Source organism: Rhincodon typus, unplaced genomic scaffold (assembly GCF_021869965.1).
Source record: "Rhincodon typus isolate 14 unplaced genomic scaffold, sRhiTyp1.1 hic_rhity00002546, whole genome shotgun sequence".
NCBI classification, from domain to species: domain Eukaryota; kingdom Metazoa; phylum Chordata; class Chondrichthyes; order Orectolobiformes; family Rhincodontidae; genus Rhincodon; species Rhincodon typus.
In genome coordinates, this window is record NW_025968184.1 from 10455 (window position 1) to 22413 (window position 11959).

At 44.7% G+C, this 11959-nt stretch overlaps 1 protein-coding gene across 1 annotated transcript; it reads left to right on the forward strand.

The window, feature by feature from the left end:
* Window positions 1–1921: 1921 nt before the first annotated feature.
* On the forward strand, window positions 1922–11230 carry LOC109912077 (RNA-binding protein Musashi homolog 2-like; the record flags this gene model as incomplete). The annotated part of the gene is made up of 6 exons (XM_020511457.2): window positions 1922–2149; window positions 2459–2499; window positions 2894–2975; window positions 3365–3449; window positions 7468–7509; window positions 11148–11230. Coding segments are annotated over exons 1-6 (395 nt in total), but the record flags the coding sequence as incomplete, so codon positions are not given.
* Between the last annotated feature and the right edge of the window lie 729 nt (window positions 11231–11959).

The following is an 11959-nucleotide window of genomic DNA, read 5'->3' on the forward strand; positions in this document are numbered from 1 at the left end:
TTAAACATAAATATCTTATTTTAAATGTTAAAGAAAAACTATTTTTCTTCCTGAGTGTGATGATTCAGCACGAACTGACTACACTTCATTTTAATGGGAACTGTCGACCGAATTGAAATTGGAAATAGCGTAAAAACAACATATCCTTAAACAACTATCAATCCCAAACCCTAACAAAATCAGGAGGTTTGTTTTTTAAAAAGTATATAAATATATTTCTCTTTGGATTAATGTTTGGCAAATAAGTTGTCTCTCTCGCAATCAGAGGGAAAGTCTAGCCATACAGTACTTGCAAAGACAGTGTTGATTCAGCCGAACAGAGTAAAAACTGAGTAAACCAGGCTTCACAGTCTGGGAGGAAGGTTGGGATGGTGCAGCTCAAAGGTTCTCTCAATATCGGGTTAATGCCACAACCGCATGTGTCTTTCTGTTGTGTCATGAGCTCCGAAGGAAACAAGAATAGAGTGAAACAAGTAGAAAGAAACAAATAGAGGACAAACCTGGGGTGGAAGAAAAGAGGAAAGCTGGAAAACCAATACATCTGAAAGGAAGTCTTTACAAAAGGCGACTAGGATAGGAAGATGAATTGCATTCACCACCCACAGGCACCAATTCATTTATCCTCAGAGTGTGGGGGCTGCAAATCCAGCTGTTGTTTCATAGTACTGCTAATCTTTTTGCAGTGCATTTTATGCCCAAAAACAATTAGCAAAATGAGTTTCCTTTTCTTTTTTCCGATCGTGCAACACTTAGCCGATGGGTTTCTCGATCTGAAAACACTTTGTTTTTGTTTTTGCAATGCACCTGTCAGTCACTTTCGGGGGTGGGGAGACGGCTGCAAGGCTTTTGCGCTGAGGTGTAAACTTGTTTCCAATCATTCCTCACTCCACTATTTTTTTTCCATGCAAAAGGTTTAATTTAGAAATCTCTGGGCTGGACTGTTGTGCAATGACGTTAGTTGCATTACTGTGCTTTCCATGACAACGGGGGCGCGCCGCGGCCCGAATGGTGTGAAGTACCCGGGCCCAGCTGTCAATCAGCGGTGTTGCGCAGGCGTACTGTACGCAGACCCGTCCGCGAGGAGGCGGGATTCTAGACGATGGACGGAAGGCGCCCGCCAATGGTTACGGGTAGAGTGGGTGGGGGCGTGGTTGACTTACGGTTTGGACCAGTAGACACTGTGGAAAGGATTGATGGGCGGGCGTTGCGGTGGATGGACGGGCGGCACTAGCCAATGAAACGGGGAACCGGTTGGAGCCAATGGGGCCGCCATAGAGTGAGAAGGCGGGAGTTACATATGATGGACGGACAACATTAGCCAACGGCAAGGGGATCGTCGACGTCAGTCGTTAGGGCCCGGTAACGCGTAAGGGGGCAGGCGTTGAGGCATGATGAACGTGCAGCGCGTCCAATGCAAGCGGGCTTTGCGCGCGGGCGAGGTAGAATGATGATGGACGTGAGGTGTTAACCAATCGCAGGGGGGGCGGCGGCGGCGATAACCAATGAAAACTGGCGAGTTGATGGGGCGGTATAGATGTTGATTGACGGGAACCTACCGACCAATGGCATGGCGGAAGGCCGCGACCGCGGCCAATAGGAGCAGACGGAACGTGAAGGGGCTGGGATTTTGTTTGATGGACAGGAACCTCCAACCAATGGGTTTGGGTGAAGCGTAGGGGGCGGGGACAGAGTTGGATACACTGATTGTATGGAGGAGGGGGCGGTGCTCCGCTTAAGGCCCGCCCACGTGGGGGGCTCAGGCGGCGGCGGCGGCAGCGGGCTCTCGGACTAAGCTGATCCCCACGTGTGACAGGCTTAGTGCCGGTTGCTAATCGCTACTCTGAGTTTCAGGGGCTTCTTTTATTTTTTTGGTGTTTTTTTAAAAAAAAATTGGGGGGGGGGGGGGGGGGGTGGGTGAGTTTATGTGAGTGTGTGTCTGCCCGTATGAGTGAGTGAGTGAGTGAGTGAGTGTAAGTAAGTAAGTAAGTAAGTGACTGAGTGAGTGAGAGAGAGTGAGAGTGTGTGTGTGTGAGTGAGTGAGTGAGAGAGAGAGTGAGTGTGTGGTTCATTTTTTATACTTGCCAGATATGGAGGCAGACGGTAGCCAAGCCACCTCTGGCAGTCCAAACGACTCGCAGCATGACCCAGGGTATGTTTTGATCTGACTTTTTATTTTTCCTTTCGCTGCTCTCTTTCTTTCTTCTTCCTTTCTCCGTCCCGTGTTCTCTGTCTCCCTGTTTCTCTTCCTTTTCTCTTTCACTCTTTCTTGTGCACCTAGTTTTGTTTCAACTGCACTCGGTAAAATGGTCAGGTTCTACTCCTCCCCCCCCCCCCCCTTCCCTCCAGCACCTTCTCTCTCTCTCTCCCTCCTTTCTCTCTCTTCCTATTTAAGCTGCAAGTTACACGTCAAAATGGCCGATCTGACATCTGTGCTCACTTCTGTTGTGTTTTCCCCCAGTAAAATGTTTATCGGCGGTCTCAGCTGGCAAACCTCACCAGGTAAGAGAGCCCTGGCAAGAAAGTATTTCTTGCTCTGCTCGCAGCGCTTTTGTACGTGTGTCTGTGTATAGATATATGTGTATAACCTTGCAAAGAGAGAGGGGGGTGGGTGCTGTAGGAATGGAAGGAGGAGGTGTTGAGGGATTCAGTGAGCGATCGCTCTCTTTAGTTGCAGTTTTACAAGGTTGCTTTTTGACTGCGGCCGGGTTATTGTACAGCTAACATCATGGAGTTCCAGCTTTGGTCCTCCACACGACCCCTACGTTCAGTGATTATTTTTTAAGTCTGCATTTTGAAAAAAACTGCCCAGTGCCAGGCACACTAACCTGCTTTTTTTTTCTTTTTCTCTTTCTCTTATTTTCCCCCCTCTTGACCTTCCAATTCATTCTCACAGATAGCCTTAGGGACTATTTTAGCAAATTTGGCGAAATCAGGGAATGTATGGTGATGCGAGATCCGACCACGAAGCGATCCAGGTAAGATTGTCAATTTACTTTTTTTCTTTTTAAAAAAAATACATCCTTTATTCTTAGAGAGCGCTTCAGATTTTAAAATAAGTTTGATCTCGACGGCAGCCCCAATTCTTTTTCTTTTGCTTCTGATTGTGACACTGTCTCCAACGATAAGTCCCTCAGCTTATTTTTTGACATTGTGCTGATGGTTTGGAGGTGATACTTTGTATATATATGCGTTGTATTTTTTTTCTCGCTACATTTGTAGCCCGTCCCCCCCCCCCCCCCTTTCTCTTCCACACATTTGGGTCTTTGTACGGTCGCTGCGAATATTTTGACACTTGTGTTTGATTTCCTCTTCCCTGTTGCTCGTTATTTACTCATCGTCGTTTTGTTTCTTTGTGTCATTTCAGAGGCTTCGGTTTCGTTACGTTTGCCGATCCTGCAAGTGTAGATAAAGTATTAGCTCAACCCCATCACGAATTAGATTCCAAGACGGTATGTTTGTGTGTTTCTGTATTGATTTCCTTCAGTGTAAAACTGTAACAAACTGTTTACCTCCCAACCCCCCTCTTAAGGTCATTAAATACCTACTGTCTCGTCTTAAATAAACAAGTCAGGGAAAAAAAACCTCAAAATTAAGACCAAGTGTTAAAAATCTATTTCGCTGCAACTTTGTCCCCCTCCTTTTTAAGGGAAAATAATTTTTAAAAAATCGTTTTATTTGCTACCCTCACGGAACAGCTTCACTGTCAGTTACATAAATTGACAATCAAACCACCTAGTGGCCGATTAAATTGCTAGTTAAATGGAAGTCTTGCAATTAAATTCTAATCGCTTTTCCAAGCGGTGAGATCAGGATAAAACGCAAATGGGAGATGGTAAGCTTTTGATTTTAATGCATTTTTTTTCTTTCTTATTAAAGAACAGCCTCTTTTCCCACCCCCCCGCCTCCTTTTTCAAAAAGAAGCGACTGCCGCAACTTGAGGCAGAAAGTTTGCTAAAGCTCAATAGTGACAGCACACAAGCTGAGTTTGGCTGTAAATCGCATGAATGAGTTTCTTGTTGATCATTCTGTGTATCTTGTGTCATAGCATCTGTTTTGTAGCGTTCTATATACCCTTTCGACTTTGTTTTAACGTTCAGGACATGAATCCGATCTATTCCCCACGGCAGAAGCTGTTGTTTACGGTTGCATTAAGACATTATTTAGGTAATGACAACTCCATCAGAAGTAGTTTGTTTTCTGTTTAGTGACTTCTAGAAGACTGTAGTTACAGTACATACATGTTTTAAAAATCCTCTTTACTTAGTTACAGCTAACTAACTAATTTATACTGTAGTATTAAAAATGCCTAGTTTACAAATGTACGCAACATAATGGTTTTAGCCAGTGCTAATTTTTCTGTAGTTTTTTTAATTGAATGACATGGGAAACTAGTCATGGCTAGATAATCCAGTTTGAGTTCAGAGTTCTTGTACACTTTCCCCCAACCCCTCTGACAAACGAAAATTCTTTTGGGTGCGAAACTGGTTTCTCAGGCAACTTGCAATGACACTAGGTGAGATCATTAAAATTCCCACTCTCTCTTCACTCTGGCTGACACACTAGATTAGACATCCGCGAAGCACCCAAGGTATTAGCCTGCTCTAGGAAGGTTACTTAATGCTCCGAACGCTAAAGGAACAGAAGGGGCCAACTCCAAAGCTATCAGCAACATTGGTTTTGGGACTTCTAATGGGAATAATTTAGTGAAATTTATCTGGAACTAGCTGTGGTATTAACCTGTTTTAAACACTAGAAGGTGCAAATAATGTCTTTTGCTAAAATCCTGCAAAACAAATGGACTGTAAACTTGCAATGTTTTTCTTCCTGGTCTCAAACTATGCCCCAGATGTGAGGATTGCTTCCTCTTGTCCTTCTGATTTTGTTGATGTTTTTGTCCACCAGCCAATTATTTTAGTATTTGCAGTGAGATTTGAAGATTGTCAATATGTTGGGATTTGCTTTGTCCTGTTGTGGAAATAGTTTTGCAAATCTGTTTTGATTGCTGTCCTGAGCAAAGTTTTTGAAATGATTTTAAAGAGGGATTTGGGATGGTCATCCTGTGTTGTGGTGTTTTTTTTTTCGCTGGGTGTGAGGTGTTGGCTGTGGAATTATAATGGGCTTTGAGGTATAAGGACACGATGCTGCCTGATGTTGTTGACAGAAGTGTAAGGGGTGAGTGTTGAAGGCGTCTATGCTGACTAGATTCAGGACAGAATAAAACACCTTCACTTGTTGTGGCTGCTGAGGGCTTTGCCTGTGTGGATTCAGTGATTTGTTCTGGGATATTCCACTCCTTTTCTTGTGCAACAGGAAAATGGCTGGAGAGATGATTCTGGGCTGGTAGTGCAGTTTTCCGCATTGAAGCTCCAGTCAAAAAGTGATGCCACCTCCAGCTGTAGGTGGCAGTTTGCATTTCTGTCTCTCTTCATTCTTCCCCCCCCCCCCCCTTTTTAAAAAAAAATCACAGACACACCTATTCCGCTTGCCATGTTCCCCAGGGCTTAAAATGAAAACGAATGAATGAAACGGGAGCAGTCTGGAGTTGAACAGTATCTTGACAATGCTTTCAATTTACTGAAGCGCTGCTGCATGTTCCTACTGGGTTTGAATGTAGCCTGTGGAATACCTGCCACCAGGTGCATAGCTCGAAGAATCTGGCCTTTGACCCCTGTGCCCAGGATCCCAGTCTTTCGTTTTGAAACTTGCTGAAATACAATCCTCTGGGCGCCTGTAGCCTTTCACACCTTGCACTTGACCAAGCTCCATATAAGAGCCAATCTTAAGAACGTTTATAATCTCTTTGTCATCGAGATTGGCTGTTACAGATGGGCATACATGACCACACCGTATGTTTTGAGGGGAAGGCTGCTGGGTTATGACCTGAATTTGCTGCTGTACTTGATTCCACCCACCTACAGGCTCCTCTCCAATCTATCACCATTTGACACATGCCCTCTGCACCAGGGTTGTCTCGTGCTCTGTACGAGCAGGGCTGTAGTTCTGTACGGGCTATGAGGAGGAATCTCCCTCTTTGTCCTGTCTCTGTCTTTCTAGCCTTGCTCCTCAGTCACGTTGCTGACCAATGACATTTGAAGTGAGCATGGTCATTGACCCCTGTGACTTTTCAATGATATTCACCTGAAATGCCAGTGTTGGTCTGAGTACCTGATACTTCCGCCATGATGGCGGAACTGATGATCCCATCAGTCTAGATGCCTGCTTGAATCTAGTCCAGTGTAGGTTAGTGACCTCAAAAGAAGAGGTCCCATTTGCCTGGGTTTTATCTTCCATTGTGGAATGGGGAGGGTGTCACTTGGATTTACCTAGTTACAAGCTCAATGGAGATTTGTAACTATATTGGGAGCTGGGCGGAAATTGAAATTTTAGTTGGATTCACATCCACATCCAGTTGGGGCTTACAGCCAGGAAGGATGCTGATCAGGGTAGAAGTTTCTGGAGTTGGGTAGTCGCTGTGTGGTTGTTGGACACTCAACTCAGTTGGTTTAGGAAAGTTTGTGCCCACTTTGTCTTGTATTGGCTCCGCAGATCCAGTGTGGTGTTGAGAAAGGTCCCAGTGGACAGGGGAGAATCAGCAGGAATCTCCCTGGTGACAATTAACAAGTGATCTCTTGCTGGACGTGTGTGTTCACATGTGGCTGGAGAGCCCCTTCCATACAACCCCACCAATCGCCCCCATGAAAGATTTTGTCTGACTGACTAGTTTAGCGGTTGGAGGAGGACTCTGCAAATAAATTCCAACTTGGAGTTGACATCTTGAGGGTGGATGTGTATACTGGTGGTTGTGCACAGAAAGCCTCTTTGCAGCTCGGGTGCACGCAGGGAAGGAGCTGATTCAGAATTTTTTTCGTTTTTAAAAAGTGCACCTTGCTTTGCACAGCAGTGTTAATTCCAACTTGGTGTAGATTGGGAAATAAGTGCACTCCCTTTCTCTTGATTCTGGTTCTGTTTCATAGATGGTCTGACCTCACACGACAGTGCCAAGTGCAGCACCTTGCATTGGAGGTGTGTAAGCTTTGTGAATTGAAAGCACATTGACAGCACAGGAACCGGTCATCTCCCAGCAAGCACAAAGATATCTGTGACATTCTGTAGACGTGTGAAAACATTTAAGTGGGCTACCATGACCACATAAAGGTCAGACTGTGACAGTCAAGAGGGCGAAAAATAATTTCTTACCTCTTGATTTTTGTAACTATTTAAGAGTTGTTTCGCAACAGTGTCAAGGATGAATAATCTTTAAGACTGCAGCTGAAGTCTTTAAAACAGGTTAAAAAAGAAAGCAGTACAGGACATTAAATGATGATCAGTCCCTTGCAATTCTTGGATCCGACCTTAGAAACTTTCTGCTGTGATTCATTGCCTGAGAAACATGGTGTTTGTTTGAAATGGCCTGGGGTGGGGATGCATCCAATGACTTTCTAACCCTTTTCTGATTTGCTTCAACAGATTGACCCTAAGGTTGCATTCCCCCGAAGAGCACAGCCCAAGGTAAGTGGGAGGATCATTGTTGTCATTTGCGTTCTCCCAAGACACTGTGAAGGATTATTTTGAGGCAAGTCCTGTGGGAGGGGGTCAGAAAAAGAGATGTGTTGGTTCTGAGTTGGTAATAAACCTTTAAAACCTATGTGCATTGTTTGACGTTCTGAGATACGGCAGTGGGAGCATTTGTTACTGTGCTATTTTACACTTTTGTTTTCAATTGCAAATCGAAACCTGCTCTTGAGGCTTTTTTTTTGCTATTTACAAGTGGATCAAGGCTTTTTATTTGTTGTGACTTATTATGTGGCTTTTTGAAGAGTTGAAGGCAGCATTCCTTTTGACCTTGCTGAAACACTATTACGACAGATGGATTAATGCTAGATATTGAGGTTTGATTAGCACAGAGGCTCTGAGTGGGGGCAGCGGAGGATGGGAGCTGTTCATAGGGGGAAAGATGCTGTGCTAACAAGAAGTGTGTTGTGTGTTGAGCGGGGGACCGTCTTGTGAAAATGGAGATGGCAAGACGGGGCCTGAACCCTCCAGTGCCCTCTGACCTTTAGATTGAGAGGGTCAACATGTGGAGTTGCTTAATGTTGCTTTGAATGAGGGCTGACAGGATGTGAATGGGCCAAAAGCAAATTATGTAAATTGTCTTGGAGCCTGATTGCATTAATGCTCAATGACTCTGGTAGCCTGGAATGATTTGGTGTGTGTTTCAGGGAATCCTGTGTTAGCTGCTTTTCTTTATTTGTTTGTGTCTTTTTAAAAGCAAGTTTTCCTCCTGGCTACTGTGCAGATAAGCTTGTAGACTGTGGATGACCACCGAAAAGGACTTGTATTTGTTTGTAGCACCAAAGTATTTGGGTGTAAGTTGCCAGGGCCAGTTGGTAGGCGAGTGCAGTGAGAGAGTGCAGCAGTCTTGCCCGTGCCACCTCTGGAGGCTGGAAGGGGAGCTGCTCTCTTCGTTCATCAGTGTGATAAGTGGTCATTTTTCAACACAGTAGCCGAATCTGACATGAATGTAAACCAGGAAGCAGATGGGTGTGGGCCCTACCCATAAAAATACACATATTTAACTACTGTAATTTGCCCACCATCCAGCCTTCCGAGGGGGGCTTCCCGCCCCATCGCTACCGTTCCTGGAAATCACTTTTTTTTTCCTTTTTATTTAATGGACGTTTTCACAATGGTAACTTGCTGCTGAACATAATGGGATGGTAATGAAAAGGGGAAAAAAAATCTCACTCAATAGTCCTTGTGTGAATAGCACTAAAATTATATTAAAGCAGGAACTGTTTGAACTGTGACAGTGCTTAATGCGCACAGAGCTTAACACAAGGTGTAACAGTCTGGTGTTTAGAATGGTCTGTATATAAGCCTGCATTCGGCACTTTGAAAAGAGGTGATTGACGTAAGACTTAGACAGTTTCTGGAAAAGGGAGTTGAGCTATGAGTGAAACTGCCCCGGTCACGGCTTGGCATATGAGAGGCGCAATCTCTTTTTCCTGCTGTCTAGTTTCATTTGCCGTTTCCAGTAGTTTGTAGTATTTTTATAACTGGCTTTGGGCTTGCTCATTGGGATCTGCCGTGGGGAATGTAAAATGAGAAGCAGAGCAATGGAAGGTCACCTGGAAGAGCAGCTTCAGGTGGAAGGTGCAGCCGCACGGTGTAACTGTTTGTTTGTAGAGGCATGCTCTGGTTTGGGTTTGTATAGAAATAATTCGTGATTTTAGCATGAGGCAAACTCTCCTTTTTCAAACAAGAAGTTCTGCCACAACTGAAGAAGCTGTGTTATTGATGACCAGCAGCCTGGCTGACGGTACTCTTTCTCTCTTTGCCTGGTTGCTGCCCTCGCTGTGCTCACATGGGCAGAGGTCAGGGTTTGCAGGATGTGTGGAGGTCGCGACAATAGCTGTCAGGGCTCCGGCATCCGGCGCTTCCGCTGCCCGTGGACTGGAGCGTGCCCGGGCGGACGGAACGTTTTGACACCCCGCCGTTAGCGAACCTGCCCTGAAGCTACGTTGCACAGCAAGATCCCACCAATAGATTCCCGCTGTGACCTCACCTTTGAGCTGCCAGCACGCAAGCTTCGCAGCAGATTCAGAGACACCTCTGCAGTCTATCATACGCTCTGTGTGAGACTGTCAAAGCCACGTTCTGCTTGCTTTCGGTTTGACTTGCATTACAAAGGCACAAGTGGAGGCCAACAGTTGTCAACTCGAACTCTTTTTTTTGATTCAGAGCCTAGTGGGAACCCTTAATTCCGAGAATAAACTTTCCTGTTTTTCTCCCTCGGGTCTGAGCCTGGCTATGTTCTATGCATGTGTAGGTAGTCTTTGACTGTGGTCCTTAGTATTCAGTGTTGTCTGCACTTCTTGCAGAGCACTCCTTTTAGCAGTATCCCTCACTGGAGCTAACATTTAGACCTCCTCGTTGGCAGCAGTTGAAATGTACAGGTTTTTCGTGGTGGGGGGATTGAGGTAGTGTAGAGCGATTGGCATTTGGAAAGTTGCTGCTTGTGCACCTATTCGCTGGCCATCAAATTAAACCACCTCCATTGAGATATTGCTTTACTTTGAATATGACAAATTTGGGTCCTTTTTGGAAGTGCCAGGAGGGGTTGTAGATTTGTATTAAAAGTCAAATTGGTCCTGGGTGTACGGCATTGCTGGTACTGTGCGATTACACAGGTGTACATTGAGAGACTGTACGTAGCTGTGACCATTTTCACCCCTGCTTAAATCAGGCCCTGCTCACTCAGAGGTACATTTATGTGATTCGCAAGCTGAAATTTCTTTGACAACTGCGGCCTCTTTCAAGTCCCACTTATTCATCAGCAATGAAACACAGCTTCTCAATGCCTTACGAGACCTCCGCCTTCTACAACTGCATTCAATTTAGATCTGCCTTGAAGTCCCTTTTCTTTTTATGCGTGCGTGTGTATGTATTTTAAAAAGGCTGTTGAGAAAGCTTTTAAAATAAGCAGGGGTGACCTAGACGCATAAATCAGCCCAGTGTAATAAAAAGCACTGCTTGGAGCAGAGAGGCATGTGTCTGTGTGTTGCAAAAGGACAACAGGGAAGGGGGTGATGTGGGGTCTAACGTTCTCTGTTGTTTAGTCGAATCCTGCTCAGTTTCCCACAGCTATTATATGCAATGAAACTATCCTGCTTGAAGAAATGAGCCAGAACTAGGGCCCCATGACTAAGTGCTGGGAGAAAACCAAATGTTTGATGACAGGAGGTTACCAGAATAATTTTGTAAACATGCTCTTGGGTTTTTTTAAAAAAAATCTGTAATAAGACCCCTTTTCCCACATTCTTATCATGTCCATCTTGCTGTTTCACTGAACACTTCTTTTTTTTTATTCTGCCTCTGTCTCAAAGATTCCAATCATCAGGATTTTTCTGCTCCTCTTTTTCTCACTTTGTGCCTGCTGGGAGTGTGTTGATTAGTGTGATTTATTTTATTTTAATTTTTAAAAAAAATAGTGGACGGAGTCTGTTTACCTGCACATGTGGCTCAGCATCTCCTTTTTCCCTTGACCGCTTAACCCCACACCCCCTGCCCAGTACACCCCCACTACAGCCCTTGCTGAATGACCACCAACCTTTTGAGATGAGCTCTTTCTTAATTTGTTTTCCCAGAAAACCTTTCACTATGGTGGCAAACGGATCCAGACGTTGATAGCGGGAGGCACTGTTGCCGTGTTAGAGAGTGGGCATTGCCGGTATTGTTTGCTTCCTGACCCCCACCCGCCCCCGCTGTAAGGGGTCAGTGCGGGAAGATGAAACGGCAGAGTTTTTGTTTCTTGCCTGTACTGTTTTCATGCTGCTGACTAAGCGGGTCACGTTCATTTGCTGTTTGTGCTAATGTGATGCATTGAGCCAATATTTTTTTTTTAAAAAAAAACAAAAACATTAATCATCATGTTAAAATGAGGTTGCAGAGGAAATGTAACTCCCCAGGTGTATTCCCTAATAGCATTGCTGCTGGAATCCAGAGGTTCAGCATTGGGGAGACTGACCTCCGTACGCAAATGGAATTGTTGCTGATGGTAGGATCACAGTGAGGCATTATGTACTCTTGAGATTTTATTTCTTTTAGAACCACCTAGTGCTAAAGATTATAAATCCTGTCCTTCTAAACATGGGTTGTGTATTTGGAGGTCACGTTGGATATAAGTGTAGAACAGAGTACTCGGAGGTCTGTCACGTATGGTGGCAATTGGAGCTTCTTGAAGTAAGTCAATAAAAGGAGAAGTATTGGCACTGCATTAAAGTGAATTGGATTAAATGTGATTTCTTTTACCTATAAAGGACGAGTGTCGATATGCTAACTAGGGCTAAGTGTCTTGTCTACATCACGCACCAGGATGAAGATAGATCCCTCTCTGCTAGTCTGTCTGCCTGTATTTTCTTTTTTAACTCCCTTTCACTTTCTCCTTTTCTCTTTTATT